The sequence below is a fragment of the Antrostomus carolinensis genome, unplaced genomic scaffold (genome assembly GCF_000700745.2).
Source record: "Antrostomus carolinensis isolate BGI_N321 unplaced genomic scaffold, ASM70074v2 scaffold6763, whole genome shotgun sequence".
Taxonomy (NCBI): domain Eukaryota; kingdom Metazoa; phylum Chordata; class Aves; order Caprimulgiformes; family Caprimulgidae; genus Antrostomus; species Antrostomus carolinensis.
Genome location: NW_010304354.1, coordinates 18,669 through 45,517, shown reverse-complemented (window position 1 = coordinate 45,517; position 26,849 = coordinate 18,669). Strand labels below are relative to the sequence as shown.

At 37.1% G+C, this 26,849-nt stretch overlaps 1 protein-coding gene across 4 annotated transcripts in view; it reads right to left on the bottom strand.

The window, feature by feature from the left end:
* Window positions 1–4,118: 4,118 nt before the first annotated feature.
* CPEB4 (cytoplasmic polyadenylation element binding protein 4) overlaps window positions 4,119–26,849 on the bottom strand; it is a 40,930-nt gene continuing 18,199 nt past the window's right edge. Inside the window, exons 4-11 of one of the 4 annotated variants that reach the window (XM_029084125.1) lie at window positions 18,955–18,978; window positions 18,410–18,432; window positions 13,029–13,197; window positions 10,562–10,651; window positions 9,809–9,927; window positions 8,773–8,887; window positions 8,381–8,562; window positions 4,119–4,936 (exon numbers count right to left, since the gene is read on the bottom strand). In XM_029084125.1, the coding sequence (XP_028939958.1) occupies window positions 4,709–4,936; window positions 8,381–8,562; window positions 8,773–8,887; window positions 9,809–9,927; window positions 10,562–10,651; window positions 13,029–13,197; window positions 18,410–18,432; window positions 18,955–18,978 (950 nt within the window). In that variant the 3' untranslated portion in view covers window positions 4,119–4,708. Of the gene's footprint in view, window positions 4,937–8,380; window positions 8,563–8,772; window positions 8,888–9,808; window positions 9,928–10,561; window positions 10,652–13,028; window positions 13,203–15,242; window positions 15,267–16,012; window positions 16,044–18,409; window positions 18,433–18,954; window positions 18,979–26,849 lie in introns of all 4 variants that reach the window. The other 3 variants (XM_029084126.1, XM_010164411.2, XM_029084127.1) reach the window with 3 other exon arrangements.

The following is a 26,849-nucleotide window of genomic DNA, read 5'->3' as shown; positions in this document are numbered from 1 at the left end:
GGCTGTATAAAAAATAGGAACATCAGTGCTGAAGCTGCTGAAAGGCTTTTCCAAAGCTACACATGATTTCTAATGAATACTCAACAAGCACCAAATGCACAAAATTAAGTAGTTAGCATTCAACATTCCCTACAGACAACATCTGGACACTAGCAGTAAAAAGCCCGATTCAACAGAGAGCAGTTCTCCAGCCCTCTAGACATTGCCCCTTCCATTTCTGCAGCACTGCACACTGATTTTGTACCAATTTAATGCAGCGTTCAGGGTACTCGGCATCTCTCAAGTGGTTATACCCACCCTCACACACACCCCTCACAAAACTGTGCTTCGTGTTTTGACCAGAACAGAACTGCAGATCTTCACCTAAAGCACTTTACACATCACATAGCCAGATGTGTGCTGTACATTTCATCAAAATCACTTCCCCAAGCCCCCTGAGCTTCAGCCACAAAGGAACGTGTTTCTACAGGAAGCTTAAAATGAAAAGGTTAAGAAGAAACATTGAGTTAAAAGTTTTATTCATTCAACATCTCACATTACAAATATTTAAAAATTATATGCATACTGGTATAAATAGTCATTTGCAAACTATTTAATAACATTAATTTTCACTAGCACTTCAACAAATGAACTCTTTAAAAAAAGTAACTTGTGTTATATAACTTAGAGTAGAACATACAAAAATATGAACTTAAACGTGAAAATGACTTTAATAAAAAATGAATTACCCTTATTTAAAATGCTATAATAAATACTACAACCTCCCCATACACAGTAAAAACTATATGGAAATTCAGCCAAGTAGTACAATTAACTGACATACTTAAATAACTTTTCCTTCTGATAATATGAGCAATACACTGGGGGAAAAACATATTAGGGATTAGTAAAAACTAGACACCCACTTGCTAAAAGTTTCACTTCCAAAAAATATAACAAAAAAATCTGATGAAAATTATAAAAACTAATTATACTTTAAAATTTAAAAATATAAAAAATAAAACAGTTGAATACAATATTGTCCCAATTCTTACAATGCTATCACAGTAGCTTTAAAATAAGATAATAAAATAAAGCAAATGACCAAAACCTTTTATTCCATTTTTTTAAAAATAATCTCAAATTTACATTAGTAGAAAGATTGATTTCTGATTCTTTTCTTTAGAAACACCAGCAAGAAAGAGGATTTACTAGAACAGTAGAAAATGACATTTTTAAATGTCTGCAATTAAAAACAAAGAATTACACTGCAAAGATCTTCCAGAAGTCTGAAATAGGTATTGCACATAACTTGAAGTTAACTTGCCACAATTCATCACATTCAAGTTTTAAATCACCTTTTAACAGAAGGTTTTAACTCTTCAAAAACAAAAGGGGTGAATTATCAAGTCTTTCCAACAGCATTCTTATAAAACGCTAAATTCATTCACTGCAAGTTTTAAATTTGCATTCTGCAGAGGTCTGTGTATGGAGAAGTATATACTATACCAAAAAGCACAGGGCAGTGGGGTTCCTTTACATATAAAATAATCAGAAACACTTTATTTTACATTGCAAAAATAACCATGTAATTACTCTGTAACTACATTGTAAATACATGGCCAGTGCCATGCTAGTGTGATAAAACTACATGCTTATTAACCCCTTTGCAAATTGAAGTGATACCCTAAGACTGGTAACCCAATTACATGTTAATTATGTCTGGAGCTACATGGTAACCCCAACTCCAAATCCCATGTAATCAGAAGGACATGTCATCACTATTTAAGTACAGAGTAATGTATATAATTGTTTATGCCCTGTAAATCGAAGTGTAACCAAATAATCTGTAAACACGCTTGTCACACAATCACAAGTGAGTATTAGTAGAATAACAATTTCTTACATTAGTCATGCATACTAACATTACATGCCTGCCACCTAGCAGGCTCTCTTTTATTCTTTAAATATAATTTAAAAGAGCAGACACATTTCTGCATCAAACACCTAACATCAATTTTTTATTAATATTAAAAATGGCTAAACATTCACCAAAAACGTCTGCATTTGTGTATAATTTTTAAAAACTTAGTAAGAAGCGGTAGACAATTTTGATGTTTCTTTACTTTTAAATTTCTACACTATATTTATGCATTTAAATTTCATGGGTCTAAAGACAGTGTCATTTGTCACTTTCATGCTTTTCTTCTTTAATTCTCAACTTTACATATACTATTTCTTAAATTATATGTACACCAAATACCTGGTGCTGGGCTAAGATGTTTAAGCAACATGCTTTCTTTTCTCTGCAGATTCTAAAATAGCATTGCCAGTGCACAACATCCATAATTCAAAATGTATGCAGAGCACTGAAATGTATAAAAAGCAGAATATAAGAAAATAAAATTTATTAAAATTATTTATATTAAAAAATGAAGTATATGAAGATCTCTCAGTAATAAAAGTACAAAAAGCTACTCTTTGCAATATGAAAAATTGAGGTATTGCATAAAGAGATATCCCGTCAGTGAAAAGTGTGCCTAAAAATGCTCACTGTTGGAAAAACAAGATATACAAAAGTAGTGCATAACAAATATACATTATGTGCATGACAAAATAAGTTAGCTACAAAAACACTGTACCGAAATTCAGCAGGTCATGTACAAAGGGAAAATTATTATTCAAAGCTAGTTCTCAAACAGTGTTATTTCTTGTAATGGTAACCCATCTCACCTGTTTACTGGGTAGGATCGGCACAATAGCACACCCCAAGCTACCTACAAGCATTAAAAAAATTAAAGGAACATTCCAACTATAATTATGTACTTCAGAGAAAAAAAAGTCCCTGACAATCTACACAAGAGCACTCTGCATTTGCATTACTGTTGTCAATATTTTCAGGGATTTCATTAAAAGCAGCTCCCTTTCTATACTTGACTAGTAGACAGCAAATGTCTCCATTTTGACCTTTGGAACTTGGTAAGGTATAGTTCATTAAAGCCTGTATTGAAAATAAAAACTGCTTCTCATAAAGATAGTCTGGGGTAAGGGAATAGGATGAGGGGGGTCAACAAAGGCTTTTAACGGAGCAGATGTTTCCCAAGCAGTGCTGAGGCAAGTCTTTGGTTTGAGAGAATCTAGGATGGTACCGTGCCACTCAGGCAGTTCAGAAGATTGCCACTAAATTTGTTTGTTTGCACACTGCTAAATAATCATTTGCAAAGTTGGCCAGGGCATTAGTTCAAATAATAATTTTCAGAACTACTCCTTCATTCAACTATTTCAAACTAAACCCCTGCACCCACTCTTTATCATTCAATTAACATGTACTGTGTTAATGCTTCTCAAGGTAGAACTTATTTATAATAAAGCAGGCATTAACTTAGCAATGTTGGCACTTCAAATACCTGTGTTTCCTTATTTCCTCACATTAAGTTCTGAAGAGGTGGAATCTTCGTTGGGATTCTTTCTACAAGAAGAGTAAGAAAGGCATATGCACGCTTGCACCATTTCACGCACAAATTCAGAAAATAGTGCAAAACAAGACTTGGAAACTACTTAGGTTCATGCCTTCTGCTACGACTAAGTTAGAGGGTATTGAAAACTAACTTTACATCCAAGATGGGAAACGAATAAGCAGCCAATTTTAGTTTGTGTGACACAATGGAGTATCAAAACTTCAGTAAAAATCAGTGATATCCTTGAGGTATCTTTAGGTTTTCTACTTTTTCACGTCAAAATGGAGAGCAAAGGCTGGCCCCTGATGAATGTTAGTAGATTAGGATATAGAATTATATATAGCCATCAAAAATAAAATCTATATATTTATCCTTCAGGAGAGGAAATGCCAGTTAACTAGTTGTCATTACTCTAGCTTTGGTAGGATTTCTAGGGCTGTAACCAGACAATTGAGTTCTCTTAAAGAAAAAAAAAAAAATGCACTCCCCCCTCAGTAGTAACTTTACTCAACTTTTACATTCAGGAATTCTTAAAATGTAATCATTTTGATGAAAATATAGTAAGCTCTGCCTATCTCATTAGTAATTTGGATGTGAGTGGTAGTCAGAAGCATGGTCAGATACACACCGAGCTAAAATTTCAGCCTCAAAACCCTTAACAGATTTTTTAAAAAGATCATTATTATAATGCTGCTTCAACTTTGCTCATGCATTTTTGTTGCTTTAAACATGCTCTTTCCTGTTGGCAGGTAAATGCTAACTTCATCTGTTGCTGGAAAAATCCAAAGTTGAAACAAAAAGAGAGGCAAAAACAGGCTTCCCTGGGGGAAAAGTGTCAGAACAGACTGATAGTGTTATTGTTACACGGTTATTTTAATAAAAGTATTCTTACGTTCTTTATTAACAATAATTTAATTAAAAAACCAAAATACTCTATTGTTTCAATTCTCTTTTCTTAATATTTTTCTCTCCTCTAAGAAAATGTTGCATGAAATTAAGTGTTCTCTCCGTAGTAAAGACAAGAGAATGCAACTCACTTGCAACATGTTATCAATACGAAAAGGAGTTCCCAATACAGTTTTCAATGACAAGGTTCTACAAAATACCCATATTATAGGTCATTCTTTCATTATACTATTGTTAAATTACAGACTACTACAAAAGGACATGCTATCTTGAATAAGAGAAAGGGTAGGGTGGGGTAGGGACAATCAGGATAACAGAAGAGTGCACTTAATTTGAGGCCTGCATATGAGCACTGCAGTGATCATTTAGTTCCAGCGGAATGAAATATGTCTTGGGCGATCTCCTCCCTCCTTCACCAGGGGCTTGTGGAATTCCCTGCCAGCGCGTGAATGGATAGCAGCCCAGCAATATTCACAGTAATACTGCAGACAGGTAACATTAGCACAGAAAAATGGAGCAAATTTTCCACCGCAACGGGCCCCCTGACATTCATCACAAAGCTGATCATCCAAGACATATGGCTTAACTTCCACCTGTATTCAGAAAACGAGAAGAAAGTTTACAATTCTTAATAACAATGTAGATAATGACAATTCCACACTATTTACTACCTGTGTTCTAGCAGGACTGCAATCAAAGTTCTATAGTAGGGGACACTACACTCAAGGATGTTTCCCCTCATTACACTTGATCATAGCCATTAGACACCCAAAACTAGAGGCACTTAACTTGAGAATACTCCTCCTTGATCTTTAAAAACACCCCAGAAACCAATGCTGACCATCAGTGTCACACATGCTGTCACTGATTTACAGAAAGGTCCAATCAACCCATCGCTGCAAAACTGATACACAGATTCACATCAAAACCGTGGAGAATTCTGGGGGTTTATTTTTAAGTATGGTGATGCACAATTAAGCTCCTACCCACCCTTTCAGGTAGGAATGTAAACTGTTTACACAACACTGTAACTGCAGATTAAAATATGCACATGGTCTGCAAATTTCAGTGGCTGAATTCCCAACTTTAAAAAATTTCATTTATCATCACCAATGAACAGCACATTTCTGTTTTCTTTTCTGTAGCTCAGTCCTCTCAGCAAAAGGGAACCCACCTATCTTTTTGGGATCCAGTGAGAAGCCTAAAAAAGGACAGATGGCCACCTACACTGCTGACATTAGGGGCCAGGTGATAAGCAGTAATTCAGTACAGCAGACAAGAAAGGAGAAGAAAAACTTCTTTACTTTCTTAACTGATAATGACTCACAGGAACTTACCAGCTGGTGCTCCAAGGATACATCTACACTGCAGCATCTGCAGACTACTAGCTTTTAATCTAGGTGTTTGCACACCAAAACCATGTCTGCTGTACTGTGGGCTACAAAACCCTGCTCAGAGAGCACTTTCTCTGTGACAGCAAAGCAAAGCTTGCTGCTCACAGTATCCAAGCTGGCTACAGCTCAGCTCGGGCTACAAAACCCTGCTCAGAGAGCACTTTCTCTGTGACAGCAAAGCAAAGCTTGCTGCTCACAGTACCCAAGCTGGCTACAGCTCAGCTTAGACATGCCTATGTGTTTAAATCACAAATGCAGCACTGCCATCCCCTAAAGGCTCAGATTCACCTCAAAACTAGTAATCACCTCCATTCGTTGCTCCACAGAACTGTGACAGGTCTGTGACATATTAGAAGCACAACACAAAACTTCACGTTAGATAAGTACAGATACAAGTTCCTGTTCTAGAAGCGTTTGTGAGCCTTCTCTGAAGCTCATTTGATTACATGTTTTCACAAACATTTCCAAACATCCAGACTGCAACCGGTGTCTCTGCTGTTAACCTGTTATCTCTGCATCTGGCTTAGGAATGGTCCTTTCTGTGTCTCACAAGCCTGAGAGGCATGCCAGCTCATTCAAATAAGGACATTCACAAGTTCCTCTGTTTTTAAACTTACCCAATTTCATCACAGGCCTGACAGGGCACTGAAGTAGTTTGATGTCATTTGTGCTTACAGTACATATAAAGTACTTGGAGACAGTACAGCAGCCTTTTTTTTTTTTAGCCTCAGTTTTTCTCCTCTTCCACAGCCAGAGCTGCGTTTCTCAAACACCCCTCCATGCCAACTCAGAAGAATGCATTTGTAAAAGTGCAAAGGCAGACAAATATTCCTAACACCACATTATACCTTCATCACCTAGTTTGGTGTGTAGTTTGGGGTTGATATTCCTAGATGAGTGTTGTCTCCTACAAGTGCTAAGAGAAGAACCTACAAATAAACTACACAGGCCTCCTCAACGTGGCAACTCTCTTGCTCTCTTATTTCTACTCAGACATATTCAGAGGCCAAGCTACAGCACAGGTAACCATACCTCTGCTTGCTTTAGCCTGTTACTGTGGCACTGCTTTTTGTGCAAGTTTGCAATCCACAGATATTAATCAGAGTCCTCAGCACATGTATTCACTGTGTGCTGAAATGCACTTGCCAAATATAGCCTGCAATGATTACTTGTGCTAGTTATATTGAGGTTTCCCAACTGCAGAGAAACAGCTTAAATTACAGCAACTTCATCAGGCATGCTTAGGGTGGCAGCACTCATCAGAAGCTCTGCAATGGTGGGTGCTTCAGGCCACTGAGCATTTAATTTGCATTATCTCTTTGAAGGGCACACCCTTTAGTAGCACCTTGCTTAATTTTACAGGAAATCCCTTCTTGTTACTAATTTTGTTTTTATAGAAAAACTTAATTAGAAAAAATTACTAATAAATAGTACCTTATTAATAAAAGTATTATTGCCACTGTTGCACGCAACCCCTCTTACAATGAATCCTCTGAGCACTTATCTCCCCACATTTCTTCTGAACTACACACAAAATAGGGAAATAAGGAGGAGCGGGAGGAGAGAAGGAAGGGGAAATAGATTGCAAAATCTTTGCTAGAGTTCACAAGTACTTACATAAATTTGTAGTCCCACCAGCTTCAATGGACCTATTCACCCAAGTGGCTGCTTATGCAAGCAGAAGTTGCACAAGGGCGGCCCAAATTATTTGTTCAAAGCCGTACAGAACTTATTTCAGAGCCAAGATTAGAACAAAGACATTCCAATTCACAGGCCCACAGTCAAATTGTTGTTACAATTCTTCTACCCAAGCTTTATAGCCAAAGCAGAAGTGAAATGATAATCAGCCAAGTTTGGGAGTTTTCCTCTGTAGTAATTATAACATTAAGATCAATAATGACAGTCATGTAAAAAAAAAAAATACAGAGACAAGGCATGAATTAGACAGAATGGTAGATGTAAGGATCTGAGTTTCTCAAAACTGTGGCCTGAAAATCACTGTAATTGGCAAAGTCACATTTTATATAGATGAGAGGGCAGATGCAAGCAAAGTGCAGATCCATCTGGCATATTCCTTTAATTTACAATAATAAAGGAATAAAATAACCAGACACAGCCTTTCTGTAAGCTGTGAAGGATGACTGTGAGGCTGTAATGCACTCTAACAAGTTTACAATGCATTACTATGATGCTCTTTAGGAACACCCAGTACACAATGTCTAACACCAGGGCCAGATTCTGCCCACTCTCTCAAAAGATGCAGTACAGGAGTAAGAACTCTCCATCCGCGGCAGATATCTTACTCCCTGACATTACACACACTACAAGTGCAAATACTTGCAGTGGGAGTATATGATGAGTGCAATATTCTTATAAAAGGGCAAGGCAGCTGACATGCTTCTCATTATGCTAAGCAATTTGAGAAAGTCTGCTTCACAGTTGCCTCCCACGTTCCAGAAGCAAAAGCTCTGTACCACTCCTTCATTTTTTATTCTGTGTTGTATCTAAGTGGCACAATCTAGCCCTAAATATGCAATTAATCTGATATAACATTTACAGTCTTCACAATGGCACTCATTTTACATGGAAAAGCATTTCTAGAGAAAGCGGAGAACAAAAATAGAATATGCTTGAAGACCTTACCCGTTTATCTATCTCTCCATGCTGCAGCTGAACAAAGCGAGCACTGATAGCAGCTATGTAACTCTGTTGATTAGAAAATGCAACCCGCCCAGCTCCTTTTGGGTACTTCAGCTCAGGGTCTGTGTCAATTCCAGCATAGCACACCCCTCCATACAGCCGATCCATTATCATTGCAAGTTCCACTAAACCAGAAAGGAAAACAGAACAGTGGTGTAGACTTGGTAATTTTTTCTAAAAGCATCAAATGAAACAGTCCATTTGTATTCATGTCCCCCACTATAAGTGTCAAGAACACTTAATACTTCCCTTGCCAAAACAATTTGTTTCCCCCGTTGCTCCCCAAATCAGACTGCATATTCAACATGCCCAGTGCTGCAGAACACACAGTGTACCTGCTCGTAAAGGCCGAGGAACACCACCAACAAAAATGGTTTTTCGTGGGTCAAGAGGCTGTGAACCATCCATAACAAAATCACTGTCACTAAGGTTCCAAGGCCGGATCTGAACCTATGGACAAAAAGCCTTTTTTTTTTTAACCATTCACAATTCAAAGTATCTCAGAAATACAAATTAAAACAGTACCCTACAAAGAATAAAAACTTTTAAACAGCTGCACTTTCTAAACTCATTTTCTATTCATTCAGTAATCATTTCTCAAAATGAAATGGTAATAAGCTCTGTTAAGACAGACCACTTGATCATACTCAATTTCACCACTTCCTTGTTACCCAAATTTCTGGGAAAACACTCACCCTCTACTTACACATTTACTTAATCATGACTGAACTGTGCTGTACAAACCACGCTGGTGCATACGTATCTATGCTAGTCGTGTTTTTCTAGCTAAGTGTGAGCCCTAGACTAGCGTTATCTCCGTGCAACAGGCTCCAGTGTGCAAAGCTGCATATTTACTATGCAAAACTAGCTGCTTTATATTTGCTTACAGCTGGCCAAATTTAAAGTACAAGAATATAGCAGAAGTCTCTCCAACTATAAGCAGACTTGCATCAGCCCCAAAACTATTTATACTAATAATTTACAGTTCAATGCCATATTATGGGTTTTTTTGGATTTAATTTGTCTCTGTCCAAACACGTTACATGCAACACTCAAGACAATATGAATTCTACATTTTGTTCAATAATAAGCATAAAATACCTGTCTGGTTATATATTTATTACATCAGCAATGGTGAAATTTAGCAAACCTTTATCTAATAAAAATATGAATTGAAACTAGACTAAAAAACTTCATCATGTCTCATTTGAAAATAAGTACAATGGTCTTCTCTTTGAGAATTTAATTTGACACCTTAAAGAAACTTAAACTTTCACACTCTAAAGAAAGAAAAAAGGAAAAAAGGCATCTGAAGAGAACAATTTTTGATTAACATAAATGAGCTGTGCAGGCCCTAACAATTCTACCTACCGGTTTGTCTTTGATAGTGGGGCTGGAAACACAAAGATAGAGCTTTCCATCTTCTTCAATACATGCATCAATCAGCGCCTGTACAGAGCTTTCGTCTTGGAACAGCAAAAACGCATATCCTACAAAAGGGAAAACAAGCACATGACTTCTTTTGTCTATTTGCCTATAAGATAATAATTTAGCCCAGAATTATGCTTGGCACTGTGTCATCATGCTACCATACAGCAAGGCACAAACTCTAAGATGCTCTCACATGTTTCCAACCCAGCCTCCTGCAAGTCCTCTGTGGAGACATGAAGGAAAGCAGGGAGCTTGCTGATCAGCACAGTCTCTCCCCATTTCATTTGAAAAGGATAAGCCAGCAGCATGAACTGAACAAAAGTCACAGGTGTAGAGGCAAACCTGCCAGGATGGTTCTTAATACAGGGTCCAAACTCTTCACAGCTTCTGTGGAGGGCATTAAGTCCCTTTAAAGAGGACTAGTCTTGTCTGTTATTACAAAAATGAGTAACAACAGGGGAGAAAAAGGAAAATGGAATAAAGTAAAAATAGGAAGTTAAGGAAGAATTCTTTCAGTGTAGAATAATTGCAAAGCCACATTCTAAACTCCAGCAGTTTATAACAATCCCAAGGATTCAACTTTTTTTCCCCCTAAACATTGGGTCATTGTCACAAAAATCTTGCCTACAATGGAGTCTTACCTAGAAAAAATATTCTAAAATGCTCATATGTTATTGGTTGTCAGATACTTACCTTTAGGAGGAAAATAAGATTTGCTCTCTGCCTTGTGTGGCCAGTCTACAATCAAAGGTCCAAACCGACGAAAACTAGCAGTGATCTCATCTAAAGACAGAAGGGAAAAGGTACAAATTTAAATTAAAATAAATTGAATGGAAGACATTTGAAGAACACTGACCTCAGGTTGCTTCATCCTATAAATAAACATCCTCTGTAGCAGCTCATAGAAAGGCATACTAGCTGATGGGGAATCTTTATGACAAGGCAGAAAACACATTAGAAAACAAGACGAGTCAAAGATCAAGCTTTTCTTTCTACTGATGATTATAAATAAAAGCTCATAACCCACTAATTCGAAGAAATGGAGGCACTGCATCTATACAGCTATAATAACCCAGCTTCAACTATTCTCCCACAAATTGTTTAGAGACAATTTGCTGACTTCCTAGTAAGCAATCTCCTCTGCCAATTTGCCTTATAATTGCAGAAAGACTGGAAAAAAATGAAGGGACTATCACAAAGACCCAGTCATATCTGTTCATATCACATGCCAGTGCCACATGTGCAAACACTAAGCTTGACCTCAAACTAACAGAGTAAGCTTGGAGGACATAGTTATGTAATTTTACAGGAAAGATGGCAAGAACATATTACTATATCAAGAAGCAATTCTTGCATCCATTTCAATTCTGCCTTTGACCTCAAATTACTGATATAAATGTGCACATGCTAGTCCCACAGAAGTCTTCTAGTTGCAATTCTGTTCTTGAAATTGAGTGATTATTCCCTTTTCCTTCCCCACAAACACAGTTGAACCATCGCCAGTTAAAGGTCTCTGGACAATAATTTTTCGTTAAAAAATTGAAACAAAAAGAATAAACTTCACATTGCTGGAGCATTGTCTAAATTGGTACACTGCTCAGCTGTATTCTGTTTATATTGCTACAGGGCTTTCTATACTAGCACACAGGGGTTCCTAATACACAATTTAGAGGATTTTCCCTATCTTCACATTCGTTTAGAAATCTCAAAAGTTGTTACTAATTATGTCTTTTTCAGTTTGTTTACACTCTCTGATGACATTGCTAATGAAATAGTAACTGACAATCCACTGTACTGACAGCTTCTCTGTGCACTACAGATCACCATGAACGTATACAGCAATGGTAATGCACCAAGGTTACATGCTGATGAAGATACAAACCAAGGAGAACAATACTTACTATGTATCTATTCTTAAAAGAGATCTCTGTTCAGAACAGCACTTCACAAAAATTTAACGTTAAAGCACATAGATAAAATGCTTTCTAGAAACAGCATCAGAAATACCTCAAAAATCCAGCTGTGATGTAGATTTTAAATTGTATGGTCATTCTAATTCACACTTGTGCATTTAACAGGAAGAGTGCTGACAGAAGCAACTCTGAAAAATTCAAGCTACCCTCCCAGTACAGGTTTAGGAAAGGTCCTATTCTTCAATAACTAGGGTCCACAGAGACCAAACTATTCATGTGCTCATCTGCTTTTTAAACAACAAAGGTGACAAAGTTAAACAAATAGAACCCAAATAACAAAGAAAGAGAGGTTATAAGATAATTTTTGCTCTTGTAAATGCCGTGTTGTATTTGACCTTTTAATAATAAAGTAGCTCTTATGTTTGACAAGAAAGTCAGCTTGTCAGTTCACAGTAGTACTGCAGTGCATTACAATCACTCTCCCTGACACAAAAAGTGGGTATTAAAACGATTCTGTGATTAAGAAAAAGCAACTTTTCAGATTTACAGTTGTAACCACTATCCCAGCATGCTTACACGTACAGAATACAGAACTCTAGTGAAAGGAAGCTTCACAACACTTGATATATATAGTTTGAGGTTTGGTTTTTTTAGTAACAACTGCAGTATTTTGTCACCTTGGTCTGTATGATGGACCTGTCACAAATGCCTGGTCACTGTATCCAACTGCCTCTGTACAGATTCATTCCTGTCTGAGTCCTTACCATGCACACATTAGAAGCTACCACATAACCATGGCTGAAAACAACCTCTGAGGACCACACATAAGCATCCAAATAAAGAGCTAGGACTTACTATGCTATACAAACTTTATAAAACTACTAGCAATACTTTTCCTAGTACTGGCTTCTGGTGTCTATAAAATGATTGCAATGTATTTATGAGTTTCAACAGGTGATATTTACTGGTTTATTTTTGCACCATTATCCCTTTTTCATATTTTTTATACTGTAAAAGTCAGTTAAATGTGTGGTAATATCATTCTTCAATGGCAGAACAATGCTATAGACTACACTACTTTGCTGTGAACTGAAAATGGTAACATGCAAAGACTCATTTACACATCAAAGCTTTTCCATAGAGTTCAGAAAACAAACACTCATTAGCTAACAGACAAAAGGTTTCACACCACAGTTTTGTCATTGAGCCAGAAGGAGCTTTTTTTGGGCAAGATTTTCTGGGCATACCTTCATCAATATCTGGTGGCAGTCCGCCAACAAAGACTTTACGGGAATACCGCTCCACTCTTTCTCCGTTCTGATGGGAGAAGCAGTGAGGTGATCCTAAACCACTGTGAAGAGTCTGATCCCCACGTCCATCATCCAAGAACCCGTCTTCCATTGGAAACAGTGAAGACTGACCTGAAGAGGGGGTTAGAAAAAAAAGAGAAGGAAAAAAACATACTAACAGAACAAAGCACACACTGTTTCAATATTTTTTTAAAAAGCACTAGGTGCTGCATTAGCAGTAGAACTGTTTGCAATCTTCCCTTTTACTAAGCAGGTATGTTCTCAATTTCATATGACCCTTATAGTTTTCAATATCAAAATTATAGTTTTCAATATCAATATTCAGTAACTCAAATGCACTATTTCAGAGAAAAGGCTGTTACCTTCTTCGTAACTGCATTTGCGCTACCACTACTGAAAATTTGAAACAAAACAGTATTTCTAATGGATACTCAAGTTGACCATTTCCCATAATATTTCATGTTTCCAATTAGATTTCTTTTAAAAAGGTGTAAAAATAGGAGAGAATATAAGTCAATTTTTTCTGGGACTTTCCCAGTAGCAGACATCACTAAAACCTAAGCTTATATATAATTTTCTAGTAAGCAGCTTCTTACAATAAGTAGATACAATTTCACACTGCAGATGGGAAAACAAGAATCCTTCCAGCTATATATATATTACACATTTAAATCACCTGATATAAAAATATATCATAAATCACCCCCTTGTAAGTAACAAAAAAACCTGATAAAAACAGGAAGACTGAAATTTACTGCAAATGAAGACTGAAAACTAGGCAATATTGTGTCATTCCTACAAGCAAATTTACTTAAATGTTACAACAGAGTTTCGTTAATGGACTCACTCTAAGAGAAAATGTTGTAAGCATGCTTCCCTTCACAGCCCAATTCCTCTATGATAATCCTTTATCATAGATTTCCTTATTAATATTTCTTACTTGTAAATAAGATTCTTTGATTTATAAATGCAACTGTATAATATAAATAGAGCACACAAGCTGATCTCTTCAGTGAATTCACTCTTTAGTTACAGTATTCAGTATCTAAACAACAAACTGAATAGACTGCTACTCATTTAAGGAGTATTTTAGGAATAAACAAACATATATAGGGAAAGTAAACAAATAAATGAGGTGTGCTACAAGTTTTAGGATACAATTCCTTTCGCCTATGATGCAATTTACTATGTCTGCTTTTTCAGAATTCATTACCATCTGTCACAGTAATGTATTGGTAAGATTAATTTATCATGCTCTTGCTTCCTTCCTTTGAAATAAATTTGTTTTAAAAAAAAGAAAACAACTTGAAAACAGAAAATTTGACCAGTTCCAATATCCAGACATTTTCCATGCAAAAATCAAATAGCTAGCAAGTTGAAAGAAAAAAAAATACAATAAAATCCACAGTCCACAGAATTTATAGGAATAAAAAATTGATGGCTTGGTCAGCTTGCTTTATTTGAAATTTCAAGAATCTTTGTAGACCTTTGATTAAAATGAAAATCAACTATAATCAGGCCTATTTCTGTAGCTAGGCAAACCTGGTTCCTACTGTGATAAAAATATTGTAATATCGACTTAAATGTTACTTTGTTTTCCCTTAACGACCTGATGCACTTGTCATTTGTTTTATCTCTTAAGACCCCAATCCTGCAGGTATTGTTGGAAGGGAGCAATTCTCCTTACCTAAACAATTTTTCAGGTTCATCAGCATTACCACTGCTGCTAGATAATTCAACATGCATGCTTGCAGGATCTGGTTCTTTAACCTAGCCGGCCAGGACATATATTCACTATAATCTATGCTGCGTCAAGAAAACCATCAGCACCCAAAAGAACCAAAATAAACTTCCCCAGCATTGGCATTCATAACATACACGCAAACACAGCAACATAGCCCTGCAGTGTAACAAATCACATAGGTGATGTCCACTGTAAGGACTGTGATAATTTCAGCCTCAATAGTACTACTGTGGAGTACTACCTAATTCAGTTAAAATCTTCATTTATGGCATGCAGACTATGTAAACTGATGTGAAACTGATTCTTTATAATCATAAATTTTGGTGTTTGCCCTCTAGTAACAACTTAATGTTATTTCTCCCATGAGACATTGTCAACATTAGAAAATTAAATAGGAATATTGTTACCTCGCCTTCTCCCATATGTCCTTGCTGCATGTTAAATGAGAAAGAAAACAGCCTTTCAAACATTGTTATAAGGACCAAAAGACCTTGTTTTTTGCCTTTATACTATCTCAGCGATTCTCAAGCCCTTTTATACTCCAGGTCATTTAAAATGGTGTTCACAAGCTGACCTCCCCCACCGCCCACAACACCATGCCTTCCTTCCACCATCTCTGTTACTTACTGATAAAACATGTTGATACGAGGCTGACACAGTACATGTGTATACTCAAAAGAGACTTCTTAAAAACAATTTTAGTTCTTAATTTACATATTTATTTTCAAATCTATTCCTTAATCCTGTGCTGGGCGTATGCCTATCAGTAAATCGATCTTTTCTCATGCACCAGACCTCCTGACACATTCTGCAATGCACCGTGCTCTCCACCTTGCCAAGTTCGAGCATGCTCTAACTGATCTCCATCTCAACTGTAGGAAAAGCCCTAACACGAGGAAAAGGGAGGACTATTGTGTTAACTTCTGTTTTCAAATTAGGCTGCTATAAAATACACAACCCGCAAAATCCTTGGTTAAATTATTGCTGGCCAATAACCAGCTGAAAAACTTAAAAGTCAAGGAGAAAACATCTGGGTCACTGGAACTGCCTTTCAGATCTCCTGCAATCTGTGAACAACAGTATAGATTCTCACACTAACTCAGTATGCTTCACTGTAATTATCTGACAGCTGCCCACTGCCTCCTCCTTTTCATTTTCCAAAACAAATCAATTCTACCACTAAAAAACACAACATTTTTCTGTCCTGGCTTCCAGGACCCATTCTGAGAACATGGCTAAACTTTCTAATCAAACTTGCACATTCTTTCTCTTTTAATCTCATTAAAATCTGTGCCTGAAAGCAGGCCAACTGTTGTCAAAACTTGGTTTCTCCTGGCAAGTACTATGCGAAACTCTGAACAAATCATGCATTTTATTTTGCTTCCTCATTCAAAATTGAGGCTGACAATTAGTTTAAGCATTTAAATATTTGTAAACCGCAACAGAAAAGGAGTCGTTTCCTCTTTCAAAATAAAAATCATATCAGTCCAATTTACTTCACGATTATTTAACACGTGTAAGATCATTCTCCTTCTCTGATCTTTTGCTGATAGAGATACTCACAACGAACACAGAGAATACAAAACAAGGAAGCCCTCGTTTTCAGACTGGAGCAGACTCTCAAGCATTCACACAGATACTGGCTTTCTGGGAGAATCTTAAAGGCTGAGGGCCTTTAAAAGTATAATTTTTCCATGGTAATTTTGAATTTAGAAATCAAAGGTGCTCGTATAATCCTCAAAGTAGAAAGTTTTAAGGAACTTGTATTTAATGGAAAGCAATCAGCAATCTTACTGCATTTCTGACAAAGCTCAGAAGCCGTTGCACATTTTGGAAAACATCAAGCACTTTCAAAAATGCTCTGTTTATAAAGCCATAAAAATCTTGCTTGTGGTTTCTAAATTAGTAACAAAACCACACAAACGCCTTCACTTGGTACACCCATTCTTGGCAACAAAGCAGGCAGCACAGATACGATTCCCACTGCGGATCTGTGACCGCAATTTAGGTCAGCAGACTCCTCACTGCTTTGCCACCTGTGTCACTCAAGGCAATAGGATTTTTCCCCTTTAACGGTACAGAACACAACAAAAAAAGCTCAGACACCAGCTAGGAAGTGTTTCCAGTGCCAAATACTACTGAAGAAGTTTTGAGAATCAAATGCTAAGATTTTTTTTTTTCTTCTTCTTAATTTGCTTCTTATTTTCTGCATTTACTTCATCTAACCCACAAAAACACCAACATTTATCATTTCAAAACATTTCTCAGGGGCCACAGTTTCTAAACTACCCCAGTGCAGCACAGATACAAACTTTCTCTGCTCATTGAATTCAGAGCTCATCACATGCCATTAATTTCACACAATGTAATACACAACACTGAAACTAAAGAATGTTCTTTTGGCAGGCCAGGAAGACAGCGAACTGTGATTTACCAATTCTGTCTCTGGCTTTCAGAATTTTGTACGAAGAGAAATCTTTGCTGTGGGAGTACCCTAGCCAAGCTGCAACATAAACGAAGCCTTCAGGTACCTGTTACCAACCAGAGAAACAGATTTAATTCTGAAGTTCGGGATGCTTGTGTATTCCCTGCTGAGACATGAGACAACTACAATGTTGATTTGGATTCCTCAAATCTATTTCCCTTTCCCCATTTCTTCAACATTTCAGATAATTGCATAAAGGGCCTTGGACAGATTTACTAATCTCACAAGATATTTAAGCAAGAATTATGTTACAAAACCTAAAAAATACGAAGTGTTTATGCTTCAACTGCTTATGGTTCAACTGCTTATTAATAACCTATGCAGAAATACTTTTCTGATAAAATCAGTCTGAAATTTAAAATGCTATTAGCAGCTGCTTCAATTATTTTGTCAGCCTAGCCTTCCCCGCAACACTCCTTTCTATGTAAGAAATAAAGTCATACAGAAAGCCTTTTGCAAAAATCTGCTGGTCTTTTGTCTTTCATTTTAAGGAACTTAATAAATAAGCAACCCACTCAAAGTTTTGGGTCTTCTTTTCATTTGAGACACTTCATAGGCTCCTGGCCATCTCACTCTCCCTCTTTTTTTTTTTTTTTAATAACATCTTTTCTGTCTAATGTATCTTCAATTAAATGTATTGAGCTTTCTTCTCTCTATAGGAAGCACCAAAAAGACTGTCGATATGTTACATATAACCACACGTGCAATTCTCTATAAAGAGCACAGCTCCCAATGGCAAAGATATTCTGATAAAGAAGCATGAAAAATGTATGCAGGAGTCCTAAATCACTTAAACCCCAAACCTGTAAGTTTGTCCTGCAAAAAGTGTGCCCAGGCTGAGCACCTGGCACTCTCTAATGGTTCTTGCTGCCTTCCAGTCTGCAGGACAGTAGCAATTCCAGGCCTATTTTGTGCCATTAGCTGTAGAAGACTTACACAAAAAGGTCAGCTCAGGAGCAGACTGTTCAAAGCAAAGGGACCAGCAACCAAGAGGATCCGTCTCCCAACTTTCTAAGGCCATGTTACAATTAGGAGAATTATACAAGCATCCACAGTTAATATAAACATCATAAAACACCTGGAATGGACAGTTACTGAATGCTCAAAGCTGACTTACAGTTGAACCTTCATTCTCACTACCTTGCTATAGTTAAGGCATGTAAAGTCTAGGTTGATAATACCTGTGTAGTTCTGTACCTAATTGATTATCTTTAGTCTAAGAGTTCCGCAAGGCTGGGCTTCTGTTCTTTACCTTGGCACAGAGGCCAATACAGTAACACACTGCAATCTTTTACATTATTCACTGACATTCTCTCATTTCTTTCCTCTCGAAGATCAAACCAGACAAGTTTCATCAGTCAGTTCCGAGGAATTTCAGGTTTCTGTGCACATTAAACACTGAAGTTAACAGAGAAGTATTTTTGAAATTTAAAAGGGATAAATATTCACGTTGACTTTTTACATAACCTGACTGTGAGAACAAGTAAGATCCAATCACACCCTTCCATCAGGCTCTACCACTGAGATGGTTTCCCACCACCCCGCTCCAGAAAAGCTATGAAACTTAGGTCAGTTTGCACATACTCTTTCATATTCGACACCAATCGTACAGGCTCTAGGAAAAATATTCAAGCTGAACAGGATTTTGCTGAAGTGATCTCAATTTCATAAGCTTTCATGAATGAAGTAGTGATTTTAAACATTTATTTTTAGGGACAAAAAGTGACAAACAAGAGCCTAGGGTAAAAAATGAGGGAATAGCTACAGGGGAAACAGGCTACAACTCTTGAAGATGAAAGAAGACAAGTGTAGAAGAGAAAACAAAGCCTCTATACCATCATCAGCTATTTGTTAAATATTACATAAATGGAGAAAAGTGTAAGAGTCCAGATATTTCAAAAGAGGGGGATAATAAAGTTTTTTTCTAAGACAATCTTGAATTTTCTCCATATTATTTTGAAAACTTTTAACTGTTGATGGTCATAGGCGGCCAGTTTCTTAGGCTGGAAAGCAAATATGATCAATACACTAACACAGGGTTTCAAACTTTCACTGAAACTGTTTACTCTGCTAGTCATTTTCTTTCTAAACAGAAAATAGGGAAATACTTTGGTGCTGCACTTAGGACTTAGCTTTTAGAGAAACAGAAGTATCAAAGTTTCACAGGATTATGTATAAATGTGAGCTAGATATCCTTGAATCTATTACAGAAAATATTTATGCTTTCATGAGTTTTATTTTTCAACTACAGCAAAATAATCAAAGTACAATCTGGTTTTGCCATTCCAACAGTAAAGCTTTATTTCTAAATTGTTCTACACTAAACTGTATTTTGTAATTGTAGCAAGATTGACAATGCTGTGCACAAGGCTATTAAAATACAAACTATAGTATTTTATTACTTTTTTCCCCCTACTACTCTCTAAGGGCAGGTAGCGTAGATTATAACTCAAGAGTCAGATTTTATTATCACTTCATATTTCCCAATGCATTTCATACGTAATGCATGGACCACATGTTTCTACCGCAGGTAACAGTACATTTCTGCAAGGTTTCATCAGTTCTCACAGTTTCATCTTACTGTGAGGACCTCTGCAAGAAGTTCTGCGAGGTCATCTCAAGCCCAGTTTCACTAATGAAGAATCCAATCGTATCCTTATCCAAACCAAAAGCATAAAAATGAAAATCATAAAGAACATCTGTATTTAACCTACCTCTGGTTAAATTATCTCTGTGTATGAAGGAGCGATGCAGAGACCAAGGCAGGTTTTGTCAGAGAGGTATATATACTTCCTCAAATTAGAACATAAAAATCCTATCTACCTATATGTATTATACACAAAAGTATATTTAAAAGAGCCTTACAACTTAATTCCTAGATGACATTTTCAATAGGAAAGCCACAGTGTCATAAAGTGTTGCACAGCAGGCAAAAAAAGTACTGCTTTTTATGCATTCCTTGGTTTTAGTTCTAAAATATTAAGGACAAAAGGATTAGGTCACAGTTCCATGATTGTTAACATAGGACATGTGCATGTGTGCAGAAATTTTGCTCCGTCCAAGCACATACTCTCATTTCTGTCAAATTGCCCCAAGCACATGATACGTTGCCTGTGGAGCAACAACTGGTGCACGGTGAGACTGGCACAGACACGTGGTACCTGGTCCAGGATAAATTCTGTCAATACAGAATAAACTGATCAAAATTTTAACAAATCTACACTGACAGTGAACTTACTCTGTGTCAGAATTTTGCATCTTACAGTCACAGCCATCTTTGTGATATTGTCAAATGAGATCCCTGATTTAAAAATTGTTGTCAAAAACAAGCTACTAAAAAGGGATAGGAGAGGTTCTCTAATACGTGGATTTCAAATCCTACCAAACTTCAAAGAATTAAAAATATTCAAATAGTATTTTCTTAATCTAAGACAATCTTACAAAAATTAAACACCTCTATATATACATCTGGAGAATGCGTATTTGTCACACTTTTAGCAATGTCAAAGTCAGCATGAAACCAGAAAAGTAGACTACATCTGGCAGCACAGTAAAATCAAGGATTAACACCTGTGGAAATACTGATTCTGCAAAATTAAGCAGCAGAGGTGCAAAAACCTGCATTTTTTCCTCCTAATTTATTTTCAAGAAAAGTACTGTAAAAAAAAAAAAAAAGAAAAAGAAATAAAGCTCTAGTTGATGTCCAAAATGTCCAAACAAATGCTGAAAACCAAGCGTACTGTTGTACATACAAGTATTATGGTTTATTTCAAGTAAAGCCAGATGCCTGAAGACAAGTATTTACTCATTCCTTCTGTCAAGAACTCTAACGAAATGAAATTTCTGGTATTCCACAGCATTCAATTACAGGTCTGACTAGAATCTTTCATTTTAAATTCAGGTCACTGTCACAAAACACAACCAATGTACAAAAAGCAAACAGGTTTCTTTTCTTCTGAAACCCTGAAGAGAACCTATCTATAAAAGCCTTTTAGCACTGGCTCTTCTAATGGTAACACTGTTTTACCTGTGATTATGCTGAATTAATTGGGTTCACATGGTAAAAAGGTAGAACCTGACTGTATGGCACAAAGCAAATTATCAGCATAATAACTTCTAATAGTTTGGCTGTTGACAGCTTCACACATCAAATAACTGAGGAGGGTGGAGGGGGATAGAAGCTGAGAAACAGTGAAAGTGAAAGCTACTGTTTTCCAAGGCTTGTGCAATGAGCTTTTAGGGCTTTCATCTGCCTAAAGCAAAACTACCTCAAGTGAAGAGATTGTGCAGTTATAGTAAAATAAAAATAATAATCTTTGGGGAAAAAAAACAAACAAAACAAAAACCAAAACAAACAACTAATGGCTCTCATTCCCATGTACTGCACAAACCCAGCTGTCGTGGTACCCAGAGACACTGCGACTGCACGGTCCAGGGCAGAAAGGCACCTGTGTTTCCAACTCAGCCAGACCAGACCAGCATCAGTTCAAATCCACCTTTGTGAGAAGCTCAAGCTAACTCCCAGATTGGGCAACCAGGACAAAAAGTCCCAGAGGTGCCCCCAGCACCCTATTCAAGCATAAGCCTGAAGGGGAAACAGAAAGAGAAAGGTTAACTCTGACAACACTGCAGTTAGGTTTGTGTGAGAGCTTTAAAAACCACCACCATTATTATCCCTTTGCTGCTGATGCTCTTAGGTAGTCTGCCAGACTAACACAGTCCCATGTGGACTGAACCTCAAGAGATGATCTTTCATACATTTCAACAACCACTTAACTACTCATGAAAAGTGTCAAACCAAATCAAGTCTCACTCCTCTCAAAAATACAGAAGCTTCAAAGCTAACTTTGAAGTTTTCTTTGCTATCAAACAGAAGAATACAGAGAAATCTTCTCCTAAACAAACCTGCTTTAAATCCTAAACACAGCTTCAGCTTTGTCTACAAGGTATCAATATTTTTTCCATTATTCAAATTATGTTAGACTCAGTTACTGCAAATCAATGTATAACTCTTCCCTCTCCTCCAGGAACCCCTCACAGGGTCAGAGATAACAAAGCAAAACCAGAAAAAGCAAATCCCAGAGTACAAACCACTGCTGGAGACTGGATGTTAGTTGGAATTACATGTGTATTTCAGAAAAGTTACCCTACTTCTGGTGGCACTGAGCTTTGTTTTATATTCAGGTGTGACTTCTGAAGAATAGACAGGACGTTATAAAAACATCCAATTTTTTCCTCAATACATCTTCCAGTTTATGATATGGAATAATTGGCAGTATTTATCTTTTGAGCACTTAAACTATTACTACATTCACTTTAAGAATAAAAAATGAGAGGCAGAGTTTGCAACTGGGAGAAGGAAAAGCATTACACAGCTTTGCCAGCAAAGAGCAAATCAGGTTCTCAGGCACAGAACTACTTCAAATGTGCTAACTTCAGTAAAGCCCAAAATATAAACTGATGATGGACTATCTGACATGAGGAAAGGAAAGAATGGGATATCATATGCTAAAAATCGCTAGACAGAATTTATTTTGTAAGTGACTAGAACAATTTATTGAATCCACTATAGAATTTCTTGAGCAACTTAAGAAAACAGATGGCAAAGGTGCAAAAACTTCACAAACCTCCCATCTGCAGTCATGGTTCACATGCACTGTGTTCAATGGATATGCAGCATTCCGCCTCGAGAGATGCTGGTATCTGCCTATATCATCAGCCAAACAACTAATGTCAAGGAACAGGCTGAATTCTGCCCACGCTTTAATGAAGAACCTGAAATGCAATTCCTGCATGTGACGTGCAAGAGCTGGATTTACGTTAGCATATACTTACATGCTGCAAGATTTATAACCAGAGTTCCGTAAGTACAATAATAGGTTCAAAGCAACTTATTTTTGGCTGTGGAAGGAATGATCACAAGACAGCCTGGAATGCAACATGAGGGCTTTGTTCCTTTTTTAAGCATCCTCTTACTTCACTCCCAAACAATAAAGAAATAGTAACAGAAGCAAGTCAACATCAAGCACACTCAAGTCTCTGCAGCATAACACTTCCCCATTTTTCATTTTTACAGTAAACAGCAAAAGACACTAAATTTTCCAGTAATATATGTAAAAAAACTGTACTACACACTTCTCCACACCCAATCCAAATGGGAAGAGAAACAGAAAACTGTATTTTAAAAGAACCAGCACTTCATTTCCTCTGCCTAGATTCTAAATGGTGTACAGGACCAGACATCAACACCATTTATTGTAACAATTTAAAACAACACATGAACATCCAAGCTGTTCTTTAGAATGCCTTCACAAAGCTATCCCCATCTCCTTCATCACTGTGCACTAACACTAATGACAATAGTGCACTAACACTAATGACAATACAAAGATTTGTATCTAACATTACTACAAATTACTGGGAATTTATTAATGTATTATAAATTGGTTTATATATCTGATTTTACCTATCATAATTATTCCCACATTCTATTCACAAAATTTATCCTTTTCTCATACCTACCCAATCTGACTGCTGAGCTGAGATTCTTGTTAACGGGATTTCTAAGTAAAGCTGAAACAATATCACTCCCTGCACCTCTAAAGACATTTGATATTTGCATATCTAGAGACAGTACAAGGCTGCTCCACTCACCTGAAAGTCCAACTATCAAAATTATAGTGGAAAAAACCTCAAATCAACCAACACAAAAAACTAGCATCACAGCTAACCAATCTGCATTCCAACAAACAATACATTCAGCTAAGTATAGATAAATCTACTGTACGATGTATTTTCAGATTCATCTCACCAATAGTTCTCATCTCACCAATAGTTCTCATCATTCTACCTGATTTAATTCTAATGCTGAATTAAAATAAGTAGATACTGAATACATAAATTGTATATGCACCACAATTCTTTCTTAAAATATCTTAAGTAACATGCAAAAATCCGATTTCAGGCTGCTGCACAGTCACTCTTTGGTATATACAACGACTGCTCGCTACTAAAAAGTGTTTCTGTGTGACTTTCTCATTTACATTTACACCTCACCTGTCACCTCCTTATCTTTTTTCAAAACTCATCCCCATTCTCATTATATCTCCCATTTCTTCTTTATCTCCAGGTTTAAGAAAAGCACTTCAGGCTTTTCTTTCTGCTCCTTTCATGCCATTTCTAGCCTGAGAAACATGATGGTAGAGAGTATGCAAAGCATGGCTAACAAAAGACTCAAAGAGACTCAATTCAACATCAAGGAAAAAAGTGAACAAAGTGAGCAAAAAGACGAAAGGCAGGTAGTTCAGTAGTTTGGGAGGGGAGGCAGGTGAGCTCTCTGTCTTCTAAAACAAGGAACAGACACTACTTAGAGAATACAGCTCCAAATTAAAGGCTGCTTTGAAGATGATCCACAATGGTCAGAGATTATCAAAGCAAGAATTCAGAAAAAAAAAAACAAAACACAAACAAAAAACCACTTGGTGGACAGTTCAATTTACAACTGAACAAGGCAGAAGATTAAACGCACTTCTAAAAAAAGGGATGGAATTAAATTAACAAAGACAAAAATATAAAAAAGAAAGAAAACCTTAGAAACACTTTAATCAGATCAGCAAGGCTGCTGTCATGGAATTCAGCACAACTGTGTTGGCTGTAGCACTTTTCAAGATCAAATCACTGATTTAGATGTAAAAATTTTTAGCAGTATTTCAATGTTTTGTTGTGTTTTAAAAATCTCTAATTGCCACATGATTTGCAACACATACATTCCTAGGAAATATCTTGTCTTAGGAGCAAGAAAGGCATTCAGTTTTCCATACAGACTCTGGAGACAGGACAGCATGGCAAGGGGCCTATGAGAAATGTTTCAAGATTGGACAATAAAAAGTAGGTCTCATACTCCAATGAAGTTAACAGGAATCCTAACACTGATTTCAAAGCTGGACCAGGTTCAGAAAACCCTGAGATATTTGTACTGCTCTGTGGTGGCAGGGGAAGGAATTTCCTGGCCTTGAAGGGTGGTTACATTAAAATCCTCTAGCTTATTGCTCAATGGCTCCATTTTAGACAGATAACATAAATCAAGGTGTTGCTCTTCCTCAGCTGAATTAACACCCTACCTCAAAATCCTGCAGTAGTGAAGTCCAAACATCTAGTTGTTTGACATCTGTATTATCAAGACCTGTGTTTCTATAAGAACGCAGGTATTATCACAAAGTTTAAACTACCTGGTAATTCTCATTTAAAAGTAGTACCAGCATAGGTAACCAACAGTATCTGTTTCCAGATCTTATTTTCTTCTACTACTAGATATAACATACATATAAAGTCAAACTCAAGTTCTGAATGCAGTTCCAAAGACAAATAAACATCAATGTTTGGAAAAATTCTTCAAACTCTGAGGAGCACCATAACCTACAAACTACTTCCCATACACTTAATATCAATAAATGCAAAGGAATTAATTTAATGTTAACAGTAATTCACCTCCTCGAACTGATGTCTTCCATCATTGGAAGCAAATACTAAATGGCTACATTTCACTACATAATTTGGATTGTGCTATAATTTCACAAACTATTCCACATGATTGCAAAAATATTTATTATACCATCCTATTGCATCCTTGTCCTGGGATTTTTGCAGTTTTCATCATATTAACAGAATTTGCAGCAAATAGTAAAACAAACAGCAGTAATTTAACTACTGTTATATATTTTAAATCATACGCATCAGTGTACAAGGATACAAATGGTTTAAATTATTTATTAGGTAATGCACAGTGTTTTCTGAGGCAGTATAAATGGGTCTTGGCTTTTCACAGTTGTTAACAGAAAATTAAGGTGTCAAAGCCAAGGAATAATTAAGAAAAAAATCTCATAAGTCTTAACCTAAATTACACTCTACCTTTGCCTCAGGGCAACCCCATGTTCGAGTCCACATACATATTCCAAAGTATGGGTAAATTCTCGTTCCGTTTACATCCAGCTAAATGTTGCCAATTCCAGGCTGCTATAAATTAAAACTCTTTTTTTTAAACTGACCCCATTTTTAGGGCACACAGCGCCACAACACCAGACAACCACCTCGTAACTTAGCAATGAGTCTAGTCTCAAGGCTTTAACCATCCCAAATACCCTGGGTGCAGCCCTGTTCTTTCTCCCGCTACAGAAATGCCCCACACGCGGGGCACTGACGGGGCTGTGGGGTTTGCGGGTGAGGCCGCCGCAGCCCGCAGGACGGGGGAAGCGAGGGCCGGCCTGTGGCTTTAAGAACACAGCCATGTTACAACTCTCCACCCTTGGTTAATACAACGCGGTACTCCACAGACCGAGAAGAGCAGGCCGGCCTCAGCGTGCCGTCAGGAAGCACAACACGAACGGTGACCTTTAAATCAGAGCTCCCAGAAGAGCCGGCTCCCAGCAGAGCCACTGAAGGGAACACGCCGAATACGCTCCTTCCCCCCCTCCCAACTACAGCACAAGTCTCCTCAACGTGCAGCAGCCTGGAAATACAGCCGAGGCGAAAG